The sequence below is a fragment of the Xenopus laevis genome, chromosome 3S, assembly GCF_017654675.1.
Source record: "Xenopus laevis strain J_2021 chromosome 3S, Xenopus_laevis_v10.1, whole genome shotgun sequence".
NCBI classification, from domain to species: domain Eukaryota; kingdom Metazoa; phylum Chordata; class Amphibia; order Anura; family Pipidae; genus Xenopus; species Xenopus laevis.
This window is the reverse complement of record NC_054376.1, coordinates 90,617,567-90,639,549: the sequence shown is the minus strand read 5'-3', so window position 1 is coordinate 90,639,549 and position 21,983 is coordinate 90,617,567. Positions and strand designations below refer to the sequence as shown.

Below are 21,983 nucleotides of genomic sequence, written 5' to 3'. Positions count from 1 at the left end.
AGTCAAAGATTTTTTTAGTGAATTTAGCCGTTTTCGATCAAATTCAAATCGTTTGATTGTAGAAATCATTTGAATCGAACAATTTTTTTAAAAAAAACTTTGACTTCTAAGAACTTAGCCAAATACTCACTATAGGTTCTAGGAGGTCCCCATCGGCTAACATAGCAATTGGCCAGGTTTAAAGTGGCGAAGTGTCGAAGTCAAAGTTTTTTCAATTCAAATTGAATCTTGACCTATTCGATGGTCGAAGTACCCAAAAATTACTTTGAAATTCAAAGTTTTTGAATTACAAAATTCACTTTGAATTCACTTTGACCCTTAGTAAATGGGCCCCTTGCTCATGGCTTACAGTTTCTGTTCCCTCTCTTGTTTACGTTCTGCCTTTTGGTTGCTTCACTTTCTGTCCAACTACCATGTATTCCTTTTTCCTTCAGCCTATTTGATTTCTTATTCTTCTAATAATTTTCTTATTTCCCTCTTTTTATGTGAATGGGTAGGCATGCCCAGCATTTGTGGATATATGTTTAGGTTGAGTGTGTACAATACTATTGCCACTAAATAAGTGAATTAAAAGCTTGGAGGTGGAAATGTCCATGGCCAAATCAAAATCCAGGAAGTATTTCAGCAAGAATATTGTCACCAGCAAAGGAATATGCATTTTTCTTTAGTAAGCATTTTTTTAAGTACAAAACAACTGAACTCTACACTTGATTATATGAATTAGCTGACATGTTATGCACCCTGCTGGCATTATCATAAATGACAAGTTACACAATATTGCCTGTGAGTACTGTGGATTCACACTGCCTGTGTTTCCCAGCACCGTTTCTAATGCAGGAGCCTCTTGAGGTGGACCCTGCAATGCCACCCTCCTTGCCCCTCAACGCTTAACTTTTATCTGTGCCGGAGGGAGTTGGAAGGGGTGCATTGATAGTCCAGAGAGTGCAATTGCATTCTTTTGCACTAGAAAGCAGAATTTTCAGTTTAAAAAAACAGAAATTTGTCTCATAAAGATACCAGGAGCGTTTTTTTTTTGCCGCCCCTGGCACTATGCTTGGCACTGTCACCTTAGGTGAGTTTTTCGACTTGCCTCATTTGCGCAGCGCCCCTGGAGTTACTATAGCATATTATATCAAAATCATATATCCATCAGCAATAATATTTATCTGTAAAATCTATATAATATGCATGGTTTAATGCTTCTGTTAACTGCACTGAATACATGCCTAGACATTCTTGTACTCATTAAAGGAAAACTATACCTATGAACACTTCAAGTGTCTCTAAAATACATTGCATAAAAGAGCTCATATATAAAACACTACTTCATCTAAATTAACCATTTCATAAAAATATACTTTTCTAGTAATATGAGCCATTCAATAATTTTAAATAGAAAATGTCTATCTTAAGTGCTGTAGGGACCCATAAGGTTTATAGCCCCTAGGGCTTTAAATGTCTACTTGTTAATTTCAACAGTTACTAGATGGAAGCCCATGTATCTCATTTCTTCAATTAGCATCCATATTATTGGTTCTTAGAGATAGTGACCACTTCCTGTCACACCTGAATAAAGTGATTGGAGAGGCGTGGTACTGTGTATGCACATATATAACTCTTGTGCACAGTGACACCTACAGGCCATTTGTATAAACACCACATATTCCCCCTATAGTAGGAAAGCATTTGGACAACTGTAATAAAAAACAACAATTAAACAGTATGCATTTTAAAGCAATATTATGCATTATTTACATCACATAGTGCTTGGTCCATGCAGGTAGTTTTCTGATTCTCTCAGTACGCCTTATAGGTTCACTTTCTTCAGGTCTATTGCAGTTGGCATCAAGAGTAGGAAAATGTCCTTCATCAAATGGAGCTTTTCCAAAGTCATATCTAACAGAAGCAAGACGACTTGCATTCCATATGCGTCCATCAGACAGTTCATATGTGTATGGTCCTCGCTGGCGTTTCACTTCAAGTGGTGTAGTAAATTTAGATTGTCCTTGTTTCAGTATTCCTGGTTTCTTAATTCTGACTAAAGATCCAGGCTGAAAGTGCACTCCTCTTGCACCACATTTTCTGTCAGTATAAGCTTTGCATTGGCTTGTTGACGTTTGACAATGTCCGCAGTAAATTATTTTGTAGGCACAGTATTTTGTGGAAGTTTGATGTCTGCAACATGAAACAGTGCACATCTGTCTGCCATGTAATAATTCAGCTGGAGATGATTGGGTTGTTGCATGGTGCATTGCTCTATAGTTATGTAGGAATACTTTCCAAGATTTCAGTAGTGCTTCTTTCAAACTTCTGTTGAATCGCTAGATTTCTCCATTTGCTTGTGGGTAATACACTGAAGATTTCCTATGCACAATATTCCTCTCTTTCAGAAAGAATTCAAACTCAGGTGAGACAAACTGTGGTCCGTTGTCTCATATTAACTCCTTTGGATTACCTTCTCTGCTGAAAAATGTAGACAGAAATGCTATTACTGTAGCTGATTTTATATGAGAAACTTTAAGAGCCAAACTTCCAGGTTTTAACATGGAATTTTGCTCCACTAGTGCAGAGAGCGCCATTGCGCTTATGGCACTAGCGATACTGCCCCCTTAGACCCGCTCCGACGCTAATTTTTAAGCGCAGAGCGGGAGAGGAGGGGGCGGCATTTGGGCTGCTGCCTCAGGCAGCAGCAGCCCCAGAATCATCGCTGTGTATGTGTAGCTGTTTTGTCATGATTCTGACAAGTAACACAAGAATGAATGGCAGTTACCACATCGGCATCCATTGCTCGCTACCAGTATAGTTCTCATAGTCTTTGTTTTGTACGAACAATTCCTTGATGACTCGAATGTGCGAGTTGTACAAGCTTTTCTCGCAAGGTCTCTGGTACCAGTAAGTGGTGAGCTCCATGGACAACATAGCCATCTACTAAGGACAGTTCATGTCTAATCCTGTAGTAAGGTTGAAGATCAGGACTGAGTTTCTTCTCAGCATTTGGCCATTGTAATTCAGCAGCTGTAACTGTAGACAAATCAGTTAGTGCTACAACTTCTATGTCCACATCCAGTGTATCAGAAGCTGCAGATGAAGGTAAACGTGACAAACAATCAGCAGTAACATCTGAAGCAGTGACTTCATGAACATCTTTAGCAGAACTACGGCAGATCTTAGCAAAATGTCCTACTTTTTTGCATTTGCAGCACATGTAGCATAATTTGCAGTGTGTTGTGTTGAACCACAGCGAAAGCAGTATTTTTTATTTGTATTTGCTGTATGGTTTTGCAGTGTAGGTGAATCACTTTCCTTAGCACTCTATTTTGCCTGTGACTGTACATTATTAGGCCACATTGCCGGATTTACAGTCTGTACATTCCCAGCTCTAATGCAAGGTGAGTTTTTTTTCCTGCTATTTGTTCTCTTAGCATTTCATCTGTTAGATTCCCAAAGTCACAGGTAACAACCAGCTCTCTCAAAGCTACTACAAATTGTTCTGTGGATTCACCATTACGTGTCCACATTGGCGGAATTTATATCTTTCAGCCACCACATTTACTCTTGCCACGAAAAAGTTCTTTATAGCAGTAAGAGCAGTTTCATAAGTCTCAACAGCTAATGGTAATGTATAGAATATACACTGTCCCTCTGCTTCCAGGCAATGAATAAGTAAAGCACGTTTTCTAGCAGCAGAAATCTTCCCTTGGTCAGCAGCAATAATGTAAATTTCAAACATACGGATCCAAGCAGTAAAAAGTTTGGTAGGCTCACCAGGGTTTGGGAGAAAAGGTGCAGGCTGCTGCAGAGGTAAAAGAGACATCTCGTCGCCAATTTGTTATGTTTTAGGTAGCCAAGGATGAGTAGAGTATAACAGTGCTTTATTAGCAGGTTTATGCAGCCATTACACTTCAACATTACCTTCAACTCTAACACTTTAAGCTGTATAGAAAGTACTGTGAATGCACAGTATAACTCTGGTGCACTGTGACACCTACAGGCCATTTGTATAAATACCAGAAAGCTGCCCTAGCTTGCCTAAGTGAAGAAACTGCAGTACTGAAGAGGGATTCAAGTTATATTCTGTGGCGTAACTAGATATTACTGGGCCCCACAGCAAATTATTTCTCAGGCCCCAAAATGTCTAGAGGTTGACCTGTTTTACCAATATTTATTGAAACGGTACATGAGTCATGGAGCCCCTATACCCCCTGCAGTCGCAGGTTCTGCTTCCTCTGTAGTTACACCCCTGGTTATATTCTTCTTCCTGATGCATTTCTGCTCTACGGGATTTGGACCACATTCTCTAAAAACCCTAAAGGTGAAACATTAATCTACCAGGCTGTCGCTACAGTGCTGTGACTGAACCCTACTCTACTGATGACTGTAACTGCCATCAGCAGCTTACAAATACTGCCTCATGTGCTTTGAGATGTGATTTTAACCCTGTGATGCTACAATAATTTGTTCTGTTTTACTTGCAAGAACCTCTGGCTTCCACTATCTTTATTTTGACACAACAGCAAGAGAGGTGTAGCCTGCAAAAAATCTTCTTAAAGGGCCCAGCACACACATCAACCCCATCCCCCCTTGCCTGATCTGGGAGTGGGTGGGTTCTGTGCAGCTAGGGTTGCCACCAGCCAGTGGTGGGGGCGGAACTGAAGGGGCGGGTTGTGATGCAAAAAGGGGCAGAGCCGAGGGAGGGTCGTGATGCAAAAAGGGGCAGAGCCGAGGGATTGTGCTGCAAGAAGGGGCGGGCCACCTTGCACGATGCCCAGAAGATGAAGAAAAGGTAAGTTTCCACAGAAGGCCAAGGGCTTTTTTTTTTGAAGGGTATTACAAATTACCGGCAACTACATTGTTGTAAATTTGTAATACCGGCCGGGTAGAAAGCCTATGTGCAGCAGACCATGCATCACATCCCCCCCGAAGGTCTGCTTCCTTTATAGTTAAATGCCTGTCCTTCCAGAGCAAGAGAGTCCAGTGTGCCCTGTGTTCTATCTTAACTAGCTGGAAAGGCCTGAAACACTAGGGATTATGTAACTAATTCTATAATGCCAATGGTTTTCAAACTATTATGCCGATTCCATGTAGGTGGGCCTAGAGTAGGGTTGCCACCTTTTCTGGAAAAAAAATACCGGCCTTCCTATATATTTATCGTTTTTCCCTTTTAATAACATTGGGATCAACCATTATTTTTACCGGCCAGGCCGGTAAAATACCGGCAATTTACTGGCCTGTAAAAATTAAGCTTGATCCCAATGTTAGTAACAGGGGAAATGCATAAAAATATAGTAAATGTGACAACCCTAGGTGGACCTTTGGCTGCCATTAATGCTTGCCCAAGCCAGAATGCCAGCATGAGATTCATGGAACAAGATTATCTGCTCTCCTCACCCCCTAACCCGATTTTGGGGGATCAGTGAGATTTGGAAGGAGGTAAATGCTTCAACATTTGAGATTTATGTTCTTCCGCCACATAAATCAGAGACTAAATGGGCAGCACTCCAGTTCAAGCTGAAAAAGAGCCATGCGAGGCTCGAAACGTTGCTATGCTGCCCTGCTGTTGGTAAATAAAGGCAATTTTTTAACTTTATCCTGGAGTGCTACCCATTTCGTCTCTGATTCCTGTATTCCAGTGGGGAATGACACTGCAGGAGGTGCACCCAAACAATTGAGAAAATTAATCAGGTGTGTGCGCCTCTTTGAACTTCCACCACATAAATACTATTAGAATTTCCCATTTGAGACAGATGGATGACGGAATAAATCTGACGTCACGTTAGGGATGATTACGAGTAGACGGCGCAGGGCAATGGCGAGTATAAGGACAGAAGCGGTATGAGACAGCCTGGAGTAATGAATACCAGGAGGACGTACGTTTGTTAAAACAAGAGGTTTAAGAGGCGACAAGACGACTAACTTTGACGAAACAAAAGCCGCAGGGCTCAAGTATGTCTTAAAATGGACACCGTACATGTGATTTGCTAACAGGAAGTGCCCTTGACCAATCAGATGGCTCCTTTCATTATGTCTGCCATTTGATCATGTCGGGGTGCAGAACTAGAGCGATCATATAGGAGGCAATGGGGTAGAGAGAAACAGAGGCAGCATGAGAATTACATACAAGCGCTTCTGTTACTTTGCGATATTCCTGTATTGTCTTTTCTCTTGCTATGCCTTATACAGTGTTTTCTTTCGGCCCTCGAAGGCGACCCATGTTCACAAGGCGAAGGCGATTAAATCCTCGCAGCTGCAAATATCGCATAGTGCAGGAGGCAATAGAGGTAGGTGTTGGTTTGGTATCGACATCAGCATTTTTGTTGGGGCTCAGCTGATGTCTAAATCATTCACATGATCGCTACATTAGATAAATCTCTATCCATTTGGAAAATGTTGCTGGACAAACTTGATGTATTGAGTTGCTGCCTGGCTTCTATTTTACTGGGCCACAATCAACAAAAATATATGTGCTTCAGTTATTAATATGTTATTACAATTATGGTTGTTCACCTTCAAATTAACTTTTACTATGATGTTGAGAGAGATTTTGCAATTGGTTTTCATTTTATTTTATTTGTGATTTTTGAGTTATTTGGCTTTCTATCCAGCAGATCTCCAGTTTGCAGTTTCAGCAATCTGGTTGCTAGGGTACAAGTTACCATAGCAACCATGCATTGATTTAGATAAGAGACTGAAATAAGAATAGGAGAGAGATTGCATACAAAGATGAGTAATAAAAAGTATCAATCACTATGAATGTGTAGCCTTACAGAGCATTTGTTTTTAGTTGGGGTCAGTGACCCCCCATTTGAAAGAGTCAGAAGAAGAAGAAGGCGCATAATTAAAAACTAAAAAATAAATAATGAAGACCAATTTAAAAGTTGCTTATAATTAACTTAAATGTGAACCACCCCTTTAAGTATTGCTGGAGGATTCGTTCCAGGAAAAAGGTATCCTTATGGATGCACAATATGTCAAATCTTTGTACCAAACAGGTTACAGTTCTCAGGCCTGAGGTTTCTTTAAATGTAAATAACCTTGGCCTTTTTGTTAGCAACAACCAAAAAGATTTGACAACTTTTTTATATTTGTCCAGCAAAATGTGGCCCCCGGAGTGACTTCTGTGGTAGAAGTAACGGCATATCCATAATGAATTTAAATAGCTGTGAACAGTTACTCAAGCAGTACCTCTATGTTTGCAAGTCATTTGAGTGCAGTTCTTTATATAAAGAAACCCCCTGACTTTCTTTTTCTGGAAAATTAGTATCGGCTAACGTAAATGAAAAAGAATGGAACCCTTGGGAGGAGGATGAAAAGAGTGCACAGGATTTACGTGTGAAGATCGCAGATGAATACAGAAAAAGTTTACAAAAAAATCTGGCATCTTCACCTCCATCAACTGAGCTGAAAGTACAAATTTGGGGCAAGGCAGCCATTGGTGAGTGTCTGCAACATACAGTATTATCTTTATTTCTTTTATTATTTCTATTGTTTTGTTGCTGTGCACATTTTATTTAGAAAAAGATTTTAAAAGTTTTGGGGGAGAGGATGATAAGTTACGATAAGTTCATAAGTCACCCACAATTTCTAAAATTATATTTTATGTATAGCAGCGTAGAAATCTTTTATACACAGCAACAGTGAGAGCCACTTGGAAAGGGCGATATACACAATAGATCAATATTGGTTGTGTACTGACAATTGCTTATCCTTTTAATGGAAAACTTTAATTTCTTTGTTTCATCATTAACACACCAACTGACTCCCAATTATCAGAAGACTTGCTTTCAAGAAATATAATAGTCTCTTGCTGTATTTTTAATAACACTCCCCTATTATATTTTGCTCTCTACAGGACTTTACCTTTGGGAGCATATTTTGGGAGGACCTCTTGAGCCTGTTGATGTTACAGCTCCATGGAGGGAAGGGAAGATAAAGGAAGGAAGTATTGATTTAAGGTGATTTCATTCACTCTGTAGTCCAGGGATCTCCAACCTTTTGAACCAGTGATCAACATTCAGAAGGAAAAGGAGTTGGGGAGCAACACATGCATGAAAAATGTTCCTGGGGTGCCAAATAAGGGCTGTGATTGGCCATTTAGTAGCCCGTATGTGGATTGTCAACCTACATTGAGGCTCTGTTTGGCAGTTTACCTGGTTTTTATACAACCAAAACTTGCCTCCAAGCCTGGAATTAAAAAATAAGCTCCTGCTTTGAGGCCACTGGGAGCAAAATCCAAGGGGTTGGAGAGCAACATGTTGCTCACAAGCTACTGTTTGGGGATCACTGCTGTAGTCTGTTTTACACAGCTACGTAGATAGATCATTGGATGTAATAGCAAAAGCATCCTGTAGTTCTAACCTTGCATATTAAAGCTAGAAAAATACTGCTACTGTTAGTTGCAAAAATATATATTGTGTGTGGTTTAAAGGACATATCAACCCCAAAAACAGTTTTTTGCAGAATAAAAGAAAACACAGTTATCAACAACTTTCCAATATGAATTTATTAAAAATTGTTAGTGCTTTACAAGTTATTTGTAAATGTAATTGCTATTAAAAGCAGCATTTGCTTGACTCCTGGTTGTTACTCCTTAAACAATGTTGCAAAAGCCAGTCTCCTCCTGCACGACAGGTCTGTCAATCTATTGGCTTGTGTTATATTGTTTCAAAAGCCAGAGCCACCAGATCAGATAATAGAAATGGACAAACACTGCTTTCAATAGCAATACATGTACAAATAACTTAAAACCCATAGACAATTGGTAATGGATGTATATTGCAAAGTATCTTAGAATTGTTTTCTTTTATTAGACAAAAATTTGGGTAATTTGAATCCTAGCAACCGGATAGCTGAAATTGCAACCTGGAGAGCTGCTGAATAAAAAGCTAAATAACTCAAAAGCAACAAATAATAAAACAATTAAAACCCATTGCAAATTGTCCGAGAATATCACTCTAAAAGTGCATGTTAAAAGTTATTTAAACGTGAACGACTTCTTTATTGAAAAACAGTTCACTGTATTACTGCTACTTAAAGGGGGAAACTATTATATGATAGTGTCCCTAAAGGATCAGTAACCTCAGGCAATGAAAATACTTTAAGACAGTGCTGTCCAACTTGTGTGGCCCCCCACATGAAAGTCTGCCTGCTGTGATTCCTTACCTTGTGTAAGATTTAAAAGGTATCACTACTACGATTTATTGATCGCTATATTGTTCATTTGTAATCCCATGTTTTCTTCGCATATGTAATCCCCCTGGATTATTCACACATGTAAAACCCTGCACTGTTCACACTTCCGACCCAGACTGTAAGTGCCCACATTGTTCACCTTCCATTAATGTGGACATGGTCTTGTGGTAATGTGAGTGTGGTTTAAAAAATAGGTAGTGGTCAACAATAGCTTCCATTATCAGCGCTCTGCCATGTAGTTCAGAAAATTTCCAGCCCTCGGTACCACAGAAGTTGGACAGCACTGCCTTAAAAAAATGTATAATGCTCACTATGGCTAATACCAAACTTATTTGTTTTGAAAATTCTATACATTTTTCTATCCTGGTGAATTTTCATCATCTTTGTTTATTCATGTTGTTCGTTTGCAGTTTTATTACTGGCCCTGCGGTTGTTCCTGGTTACTTCTCTGTTGAAACAGAGAATGTGGTTCTTGTTCTTAATGGACGAGAAGAAGCAAAGATTTCCTTTGCTACCCAATGGCTTCAATACACGAAGACCCTGATAGAAGGCCACAAGCTTAAGCACTTAGCTGTTGTGCTGCTGGGAAATGAACAGTGCAATAATGACTGGATCCGTCCCTACCTAAAGAAGAGCGGAGGGATTGTGGATCTCCTATTTGTTGTATATGACAGTACTTGGGTCAATGAGGACGATGTGTACCAGTGGCCTCTGGGAGTTGCTACGTAAGTATTTTAAAGCAAATATATATATATATATATATATATATCTATATATATATATATATATATATATCTATATATATATATCTATCTATATATATATATATATCTATATATATATATATCTATCTATATATATATATATATATATCTATATCTATATATATCTATATCTATATATATATATATATATCTATAAATATATATCTATATATATATATCTATATATATATATATATCTATCTATCTATCTATCTATCTATCTATCTATCTATCTATCTATCTATCTATCTATCTATCTATCTATCTATCTATCTATCTATCTATCTATCTATCTATCTATCTATCTATCTATCTATCTATCTATCTATCTATCTATCTATCTATCTATCTATCTATCTATCTAGATATATATAGATATATATAGATATATATATATATATATATATATATATATATATATATATATATATATATATATATATATATATATAGATATATATAGATCTCAATGGAAATGTTAGAGATCGCACTTAAGTGTAGTAAAAAGATTTTTATTGTGGACAATCGCTGACGTTTCGGCTGATACAACAGCTACAAAAAAAGTAACAAATGAATGGGAACAAAAATCAAGTGGAACGAACAAATAAATAAATCAAGAATTTTTAAAAAAAGGGCTGCAACAATAAATGATAGTTATAATAAGCAAAATTCAGAGCCGCTCTACCAACTGTATGCGCTCAAGATAGTTACTCTACTCGACGCTAATGTTATATTACGAAGTGTCAATCGAAAACAGACACTATGTCTCTGTTTTAACAAAATGTTAAATATATATATATAATTTTTTTTTATCCCTAATAAATATATATTTAATTTTTTTATGTAATATTGGCTACCCCTGGATTTTTTTGACCAACTGTTTAGCTGTAAGAGCCATTGAATTAATTTTTTTCTTTGTCTGTTCCTGTTTATAAATTAAAATAACCTATATGAATCTCTGTTGTATTTTTCCATTTTAAGCTAAAATTTAGTATGACACCAGCAGAACAAGGGCCACACTGACTGTTGGATCCTGTACCCTCAGCCTACTTATCAGCCATACTAATCATAGTGGATCCTCTCCATTGCTCAGCTACATTTTCTGATTACGCTTTTGTACGGGCACACTGAGCAAAGGTACACCTGAAAATGCCTGTTTTTGTGTTTTCTGGCCAACTTAGGGCTGCACGCAAATGGAAGTGATACTGTTAAGTATTGGAGCTGGGCAACAGAGCCAACACTTTTTGTGCCCTCCGCTAAGGCTGGCACCACTTAACTGAGATGAACAGAGCTGAAGAAGTAATTCAAAAACCTTGTCAGTCTATATCATTCTAAAAGTAAATTTGAAGGTAAACTGCCCCATTGAAGTTTTTTATTCATGTAGACTTTACAAAATAGAAAATGAATCTCTGCACATTTAGTGCCCTTTCCTTATTTAAGTAAATGTGCCTATTAAATCCATTTTTTACAGATACAGAGATTTTCCAGTTGTCGAACCAAATTGGTTATTGGTTCAAGATTCGCGGCCATACTCGTGCAACTTTTTAGGAACGGTGTATCAAAATTCATCCAGAGAGATACTTATGGATGTTGTTAAAAAAGATAAACTTGGTCAAATTTGCTGGATCTTACCCAGAGAACAGTAAGTCTTATGTGTCTTTATATTCTAGAATCTTTATCTTTAGAAAACCATAATTGCAGGATTAACTATTATCTGAATACTTGACACTTTCCAGTTTTCTGCAATTTGGCAAGCAATGTGTAATTTCTGGATAAATTAATATGGAAAATGGCAAAGCCTGCTTCTGTTTTTTCAGAAGCAGACAGTATGAAATCAAATTACACTAGTCTTTATTTATAACCCACAATCACTTTGATTATTTACTCTTAGATCCATGCTACCAAATGGCAGGCAACCATTTTGTGATATGCTGAGTGTGGTAGTGTTTCCAAAAGTGAGGATATGGTAGAGAGCCAGGCAAGGAACTGCACAGCATACACATAGGGGCAGTGGTGTGAGATGGCTTGCCTGGGCCCAATGCAAAAATATTTTTACTCGTTACCTCTGATTGGCCTACCACTTGTCCATGTGCACCCATCCATTGGGCTGTGCAGGAGTGTGGAATGGGCCCTGCCCTGAGAAAGGAGGTCTGCTGTAGCTTAGTTATGTTGCTGCATAGGGTATACCAGTGTCTTTCCACCGTGTGCTAGAAGGATGGCTACACTCTGTTTGGTCCCTGGCCTTCCTGCACTATTCTGTTTAAGAAGAGGACATAGGGAAGGTATGAAATTAAGGTAAATAAAATATATTACAAAAATCACTTTGTATAATTTAAAATATGTTTAAAGTATAATGTCACCATTTAAAGGAAAACTATACCCCCAAAATGAATACTTAAGCAACAGTTTATATCAAATTGAATGACATATTAAAGAATCTTACCAAACTGGAATATATATTTACATAAATATTGCCCTTTTACATCTCTTGCCTTGAACCACCATTTCGTGACTCTATCTGTGCTGTCTCAGAGATCACCTGACCAGAAATACTACAACACTAACTGTAACAGGAAGAAGTGAGGAAAAAGGCAGAACTCTGTCTGTTAATTGGCTCATGTGACCTTACATGTGGTTTGTATGTGTACACAGTGAATCTTACGATCTCAGGGGGCGGCCCTTATCTTTTTGAAATGGCAATTTTCTATTTATGATTACCCAATGGCACATACTACTAAAAAAGTATATTATTATGATAATGGTTCATTTACATGAAGCAGAGTTTTACACATGAGCTGTTTTACTCAGTATCTTTTAATAGAGACCTTCATTGTTTGGGGGGTATAGTTTTCCTTTAATAAAGGTTATTGTATGTCAGTCTCTCCTTTTCTCTTTTTAACAATCTGTCCTTTAAAATGAGTGGATGTTACAGCTGTTGCATTTTTTTCCACAGGTGGCAGCCGCTAGAAACAAATGAGAGTTTTAAGTTTTATCATGATGCATTACTTCAAAGTGACTTGACTTTAAGCCCAGTTGGCATCAATACAGAATGCTACCGAATTTATGAGGCCTGTTCTTATGGATCTGTTCCTGTTGTGGAGGATGTAATGACACCAGGAAATTGTGGGAACTCCTCTATGAGCACAAATGCCCCTTTGAATCTACTAAAATCTATGGGAGCGCCATTTATTTTTATTAAATCATGGACAGAACTTCCTGCTATTTTAGAGCAAGAGAAAAGTATGACCTACCAGGAAAAGGTTCAACGTAGAGCAACAGTTATAAAATGGTATCAGATGTTCAGAATACAGCTAAAGGAAAAATTTCTGCGCATACTTAAAGAAAGATTTTTGCACAGAGATCAAAATATCCAGTAATATGTATTAACAGACTTGGACCAGACTCTTAAATGTAGGATTTGAAAGAGGCTGTAACTGGACAGGGTGTGTATTAAAGCATGACTCAGAATCTGATTGTAACTGAAACACCACTTCAACAAAAATGACCATCTCTGGAAGACCAGCTGGGATATCCAGGCTTTGTAAGAAGTCTCCATGTAATGCCCCATCACTTTCTCTCTTATGTCAGTACAGACAGGTGGTATGTGTGTGTGTGCATCCCTCACTAATTTATTTTCGAATGATAATTGCCTCAGCCATAAGTGCACTCACAGGTGTAAGCTATTACCATAGGAATGGATTAATACTAGAAGTGAATTTTTAGGTTGCCCATTTAACAATGTCACCCAGACAATCCATTGGCTTTTCCAGAGTATAAACTGCTGTTTTGTATTGTATTTATAAGCTTTGTGTTTTGCATTCCCTGCTGGTTGGGGCATTTTGAAATAGACCAATGATGGCTTTGTTTGTGCTCATGTATAGAATAAAAATATGAAAAAAATTGAATTGAGTGAAGTCCTAAATGATATAAATTACAGCTTTTCAGTAATTTGCAAAAAAATATATTGTTTGGAAAAATATACAAAAAAGAAAGCTGTCTATATGTTAGTGACCAAAAATCACAGCTAAACTACGTACTCTGGCTACAATTCAGTCTGCAATTTCCCTGGAATTGCACTTTTTTTTTTTTTTTTTAAATTATGAATGGAATATATGCCGAGGCTTTGATTCACTGTGGTAACCATTAAAAGAAAATGCAGTCTTCAATCTATTGCTTTTTGCATGAAACATATTCATGTACTTGAGGGTAGATTGTCCTACTGGGATGAGCCATGGATTTTGTCCGGAGCTGCTGGATTTCGCAGAGTGCTTATGATATGATCATTGTCCTGAGGTGAAAAAATTGGATTGGTAAGTAAATATTCCTGTGTACTCCGCTAAACATGGACAAAAGCTTTTAACCAAAATCTAGACGGAAGGTTCCTGTAAATAAGAAGACAGTTTTTTTTAGTTTGTTTTTTTAAACATTACTTTGCACTAATTTATATTTTTCAACAGTATTGTTTTTAGATCATAGTATTTATATTTTCCCATTCATTTATTGCTGTGAATTCTTAGTTATTTACAGATAGCATCATATTATAGTAGCTTCTGGACCTTGTCCATTACATGACACAACTACTTTTTAGCACAGGGATGTCCAATCTGTGATCCTTCAGTTGTTGCGTTAAATTGCCTATAATTCCCTCTTAGCCCTTCTCTGTCTGCGGTTTTCTGGGAGTCGCCGTGAAACGACAGCTGGATTGGACATCCCTCTTTCCTCTTCAAATAAAGTGAAGCTTAGTAAGAATGCAGGATAACTGAATGCCAATATAATCTAAATATTATACACTGTGCTGCCTATACATTTTCTAATGATAGAGACTTCAGCAAGTTGAGGCGCATACAATAGTTCCCATTCAAAATATTGTCTATAAAGTTCTCATGACGACTCATTATGATCATGTAGATTGAAATTACTCAGTGAGAGAAGCGAGGGAAAAGAGAGATCTTGATGCAGGACTCCTTTTTTTCTGTATTTTTTAATATAGGGTACTGCTACCTCTCAAACCTATGGAACAAAGCAAGGAAATCATTAAAAAATATAATAATGTTCAAAAATGAAATAGAAGACTTCAGGTAGTCTGATTGCAAATCTATTTTGGCTTGATACCCTTCTCTGAGAACATACATAGGTTGTTCATTACAACTGCTAATCTGTAAACAGCACGAATGAAAGAAGGGAAGGGTTACTTTATACACATCTGAATTATAAAGAATTAATTTACAGGAGTGTCACACTTGCCATAGATGCTCTAGGCATAAAGCTAGGGACAGTACAGTATACTTATACTGGGGATAATGGAAAGCCCTGCACTCTAGAATATTGTTTTTAAGAGAAGGTTGTATTCTGTCATTCAACTTTAAAATCAACGTATGAAGCAGTAAAATGTTTGTTCTACTTTTATCTTACCCAGACCACACTGTGATCCACAGGCTGTGACCATATACAGTAAGCTGACAGGATCATGCATTTAACTGCACAGCTGTGAAAATTGCACTCCTCAGATTGCAGTGTTTAGTGGGAAAATATACTATTTCCAAGTGGGATCTAAGGATTCAATTGGATTAACTTGTTTTTTACAATAGAATCCTGTTTTTATGCCTCTTGATTTTAAGTTTTCCTGGAATTTAAGCTGTTTAAATGTAGAATCGGTGTTCTACCATACATGCTTTAGCAGTATGAGCAGCCATGTTTGTTGAAAGAAGGTAATGGCATTTTAAAAAAAGTTTCCTTGTGGCCATGTCACGAAGACCGTAGTGTAATACCTGCTGTTCTTAACCAAATTGACAAAGTATGATTTGTCATTCGGATAAATCTTTAAAATGTGTCGCTTGTGTGTTAAAGGAACAATCAATATGTGTTTTAAGATTTTTCAGCTGCACCTCCCAACATAATGGAGCACTCAAGTGAAATTCTTATTTTGTCCACTTAAATATTAGGATCAATGGGTTCCATACATATGAGACAGGTACTTACACCTATAGGTCAGTTTTCTTAGAGCTGGAGGATAATACTCAACCCCAACGTTTGAAAAGGTAGATCTAACAAATAGTAAAAAAAAAAAGCCATTTTAAATGCAAATGGAAAAAGAAAACACTTGCCTTTTGGTCCACAAGCAATCTGTGCACACTCTCTATATCTGGAGCTATAAAACTGTCTTTTATCCAAGGCCTGAAGCAAAGTAAATAATACAAATTGGTCAACACCATAAGGCATCATGCTAACGCTAAATGCTAGGACAATGATGTTTTTACCTCAGCTGATCGCACAAGGTCATACACTTTTTCTAATGGAGTTGTGGTTTGAAGTGGGTGCCGATACTCCATCCCCTGACAAGCAGAAAGCAACTCAAAGTGAAAATTATTAGACATTCACTTTGCCAGTTCCACATATTACAATTTGGGTTGATATTTGGACACATAAGGGTAGAACTACACGGACATTTCCGTGTGCTTGTGTCGGATCTGTTGCTGAGCGATAAAACGCCTGCATCAAGTCAGATGCAATGGGAAACAAGGTAAGTAATACAAAAGTCTGATGGTGACACATTGTTCGTCCAACGCGACACGACTGTCAGATGCTAACGCACCTGCATCCAACAGTCTTGTCGTGCCGGACAACATCCGACTTTTGTATTACTTACCTTGTTTCCCGTCACATCCGACCTGACGCGGTCGTTTTGTCGCCCAGTATCAGGTCCGTGTAGTTCTACCCCTAAAGGAAAATGCAATGATTCTGTTAGAAGAAAGCCTAGTTCTGTATCTTGGCACATACAGCATAGTGTGTACATTTACCTGGACAGTTAGGGGCACATTTACTTAGCTTGAGTGAAGGATTAGAATAAAAAACCTACTTTCGACCATCGAATTGGCTACTTCGACTACGACTTCAACTTCGAATCGAACGATTCGAACTAAAAATCGTTCAACTATTCGACCATTCGATAGTCGAAGTACTGTCTCTTTAAAAAAAACTTAATTAATAGGGTTAATTAACCCTCGATATTCGACCAATAGTAAATGTGCCCCCTACTTTTACATTCCCAGGAAAGCTACACATGGAGGAAACAATATAAGAAACTGTAAAAATTGCTTTCACCCATAAAATCAGACTATGCCCTATTATAAACATATACCACTATACAGTACGTATATCTTTGGTATCAGGGTTGTCTACATCTAAGGCGCTACATCTTGGGATAAAAGATAAAAGCAGTTTCCAAGAGCAGCAGCAGTGCAGTGAGCGATCATGAAGCCAGAGTTTAAGCCTCCTTCTGTCACTTAAAATGCTGGCAGCTCACTAAGTGAAGGGTTACACAGTATTTCAATCCTCCATTCACTGATGGCAGCAAGTTCATTCACCCCAATAGCAAGGTAATCCAAAGCCTTAAAGGGAAAAAAACATAATGATTATATCACAGTGAGTGGGTCATTTGATAAAATAAGCTAAACATCTCTATACCTTTGCTGAATATTCCCCATGGAAGTTTCCACCTGAAATTATCTTTCCTCATTCTGAAAAGACCATCTTTGATGAATCAATAAGAAAAATGTGGTTTTGATGTGAATGTATGTTTTTTAGTAGTGTTTCCTGGTAGATTATCCTTTTTTTATGTAGCTTTCTGTAAAAAAAATCTGTAAATCTGTATTTTATACCCTCTGTAATATCATTTTTTGAATAGTGAATTGTTGAATAACTTTCCCATGCATCAGGATGACACTGTTTATGAGGTGCTAACTGTTAAGGACTTCCTGGCCATTGCCTCCACTTTTTAGTCTCTGGATATGATTTTAACCCACTAGCTGTTGTTTTGGTGTGATATACAAGGTAAGTTGGTAAATCACCGTATGAGGACCCTGAATATGAATTGTTGAATGGTGTTTACCACTCATGTTTAAGTGTTTTATTTCTAGACTGTCCTACTGTCTGGATAACATTTAAACCCATATAAATACTTATAACACCAACCTTTGTTATTTCCCCATGCAACTTAAAATTCCAAGCAACAAAATTAATGCTGGTCAGTCCTTATTCTTTTACTGTGCCCCCAAGTCCTGGAACAACTTGCCAGACAACACTAAATCCTGTAGCGTTTAGACCTATTTGTAAACACCTATAAGGACCACAGACTATTTATCAAAAGATCTGGATATAAAAAACTGAATTGACTAAAACCATGAAAAAAACTTGAATGCACCAAATTCGTATTATACTTTGCAATGGGCCTACAAACCTAGGACAACGCCCCTTGACTTCTACATGAACTTGCAAGCTTTCAGATGCTGAAATTTTGCATTTGCAGGGGATATAAGGGCACATTTAATAAAAAAAGGAGCAAGGTGCAACAAAAATGTCACCTAAACCATGTAGTTTGCCCAAAATGTAGCTTGTTCCCCTGACTGTTTTAATTGCTGTCCAATTACCAAATCTTTGGACTCATTTGTGGAGGTACCAAGATTTTTATACCCCAATGCCACAATTTGCACTTTCACAAGGGGGGTCCATGTACACCCATTACTAGCATGCCATGCACTGGCTCCAATCAAATGATGTGCTAATAAGCAAAATTTGCCCTGTTAACAGCACTTGCATCTAAGTTAAGCAGTGAATGTAATATTTTTATTTGAAATGAAAAGATATGCAATTGTATCCCTTAAGTCTTAAGTAATAACATTTTCACTTCAGATTGGTAGTATTTTATCATGCTACTTGGGAAGCGGATGGTGTGGGGGGGCTTGAGGCTGCAGGCTTGGTGGGCCCCCAAGTCCAAATCTGAAGGGCATTAGCGATGTGAGAGCACAGAAAAATAAAGAACTGCTCATATATTCAAAGAGATGGTTCCTCCTCAAGGTCAAGGTACTTAAAGTATATCCAAGATAGCTTGAAAGCAGAGTCAGGAGGGATCCCGGAGGAATCTGCATACACAGCATTCTATTCCTCAGTAACATGAAGAAAGGCCATGCTTGAAATAGATACTTCTATTGCATCTTGCTGCTTGTGTGTGGCCAGGTCTTTGTTGCACAAAATCAACTGCACCAGCACTGAGCTTTTCTGGTAATGTTCATAACCAAACCTAGCCTAAAGTGTGTTATTGGCACCAGCAGTATATCTGCCCCACAAAGCAGCTTCTCTAGCTGTAATAAGAAAGGGTAATGATGCAGTAGGAAAACAAGTATTTGTGTCACAAGGTGTGTATCTGCCTAATAATATACACATTTCTGTTAAATAGTCTAATATTTGTAATCATTTGACATTCCTCCAGTAGGTGTCGCTGTATTACCAGTACAACATTAACCTTCCAACCATCTTGTTCTGCACCAGACTGCCAGGCATTCCCTGAGAGAGTTGAAGCCCAGTACAGAAATCTTAGGGAAAGTTCTGTACTGTACTGCACATGTGCCAAGAATTAATGCACACAGGGGAAATTTTGGGGCAAGATAGCAGCAGAGCCCTCTGTGCATAAAAGCACCCGTCCTTTAAAGGATCAGAAACACCTTAAAGTTAATGTGTGTGTGTATATATATATATATATATATATATATATATATATATATATATATATATATATATATATATATATATATATATATATATATACTGTATATATATGTATAGGATCCCTTATCCAGAAACCCGATATCCAGAAAGCCCCGAATTACGGAATGGCTATCTCCCATAGACTCCATTTTATCCAAATAATCCACATTTTTAAAAATGATTTCCTTTTTCTCTGTAATAATAAAACAGTAGCTTGTACTTGATCCCGACTAAGATATAATTAATCCTTATTGGAAGCAAAACCAGCCTATTGGGTTTATTTAATGTTTAAATGAATTTCTAGTAGACTTAAGGCATGAAGACCCAAATTACGGATCCGTTATGCGGAAAACCCCAGGTCCCGAGCATTCTGGATAACCGGTCCCATACCTGTATGTATATATATATATATATATATATATATATATATATATATATACATATATATATATATATATATATATATATATATATATATATATATATATTGTTTACATTCAACATGCCTCTAAAATCTTATATATAGTGAGCAAGGTGCTGTGAAATCTCCCTCTGTTGAACTGTAGTCAGCTCTATTTTTATCCTATGCTAAATGTACCCTGTAGAGTTAAGCATACTTGCAGCAGAGTGGATAATATTTGTGTGTGTGTGTGTCTATGCCAGCATTTGATGTTCCTGAACCTCATAACAAACTGTCTATACTAAATATGTCAGTAATGTCCTTTTGCAGAGTTAACCATCCCCTTTTATATTTGGTTGACTGATGTTCTCTAACAGTGTTAATATATCCATTGACAATTACATTTTATTGATGACCAAGTTAATGACTGCAGGAATTAAGCAAATTGTATAAATGTGATTTTCTAAAAAATAATATCAGAATAGAAAGGGGGGATTCCAAATTTTTTCATAAGGTACAATGAATTCTGCAATAGATATGCATTACATTAATACTCAATAGGACAGAAATACTCCATAATGCAATGTTGTGCCCATAACCACAGACATAAATTTCTATTAGCTTTCAGAATATGCTAGCCAGCTAATAATCCTGTATTAAAGGCTCGCAGGCTCTAGAAGATAAGGCAGCTTCTTGACACAGAAATTTAATTCTCAGACATTTTTCAATAGCTTTTATTGCCTGTAATCTAATAGCAGTGTTTTTATAACCTTGGCCTATGTTAATAAGGTAATATTATAATACCCTCTAGTAAAGAAAATCATTTATCTATAGAAAATATACATTGGAAATGTATAATAAACGTTTAATAAAAGCTGCAGTGCAGTAAATGTGCAGAATGGAAAGTGAATGTAACTGCCTGCCCAGTATATCTGTCTAAGGTATAGAGGTGGTTCAGGCAATATATGACTGACAGCTGAGATTTTTAAGTACATTTAACACAGGTATGGATATTTTAATTAAAAAAATAATTAATTAAAAAAAGGGTTTTGTGTTTGAAAAGGGCCTTTATTACACAGCTTTTTATGTCTAGGCGACAGGTACCATTTAAGTCAGCTACAAGATGGAAACCAAAGTTCTGTAAACAGAGGCGAACATTGGTTATTCTGCTTTTTTTGGGGGTCACTTTAGTGTCAACACACAGAAAACCACACATAATTGTTTATGATTAAAAGGACAACAGCAATACACAACTTGAAGCATTTCCCAGCCATCAGTAAGTTACTTTTTCATGCTTTCAGTATTACTGTTTTTCTTCATAGTGTAAAACAAAAAAAGCTTAAATTCTACATTGCCACTCTTGGAACTTATTATTTGGCACAGAGAACCAATTGCTTGTGGAAAAATACATGATTTGTCCATTTCTACCTTTTAACACGGTGGTATTTGCAGTACAAGGCCATCTGTGGTTTGGTACAAAGAACCAGTTTGCTTTGAAACCTTTCACAAAACAAGTCAAGAAATAAAAAGAAGGAAGTTGCTTTCAAGTAGAATGAGATTTGTCAGAAGCAAAACACTTGGGAACCATTTGGAGGACAAAAACAAAGAATGTCAAAAAAAATGCACTGCAGGACAGGAATATTTGTCATACTTAAACTACTTCTAGTTATGTAAGAGAACACTTGTTTGCTCTTGGTTTTATTTGCTTATTGACTCTATTGGTTTTAATTGCTTCTATATTTGTCTTTGCATCTTTAAATTTATTAAATTCTCTTTAAATTGTATGTGTCTTATGTTTTATATATTTACATTTTTAAAATATAGTTACGTGAATTACCTCAGCCAAGTAGTTCACAATCTTCCTCCGACCCCTGATCTTCAGATTTATATAGTACACATAAAGGGATTAGTGTAAATAACAGCAAAAACACTGCAAAAACATATTTTTTCCCCATGATATATATTACTGGCAGAATGTTGTCCCCCCCTTAGTAAATGAACCCCAAAATGTTTTAATGAACAGCACGGTTTATTTTACATTATACTCTCTTGAATGCTGTGCCATTTTCATTAATATGAGTCCTCTCAAA

The 21,983-nt window shown here is 37.1% G+C and overlaps 1 protein-coding gene across 1 annotated transcript; it reads left to right on the top strand.

The window, feature by feature from the left end:
- The first annotated feature begins 6,026 nt into the window (after positions 1-6,026).
- On the top strand, positions 6,027-13,853 carry rxylt1.S (ribitol xylosyltransferase 1 S homeolog). The gene is given in 6 exon segments (NM_001093516.1): positions 6,027-6,278; positions 7,259-7,432; positions 7,850-7,952; positions 9,600-9,914; positions 11,425-11,595; positions 12,907-13,853. Coding segments are annotated over 6 exon segments (1,362 nt in total). The 5' UTR covers positions 6,027-6,103; the 3' UTR covers positions 13,331-13,853.
- The last annotated feature ends 8,130 nt before the right edge of the window (positions 13,854-21,983 follow it).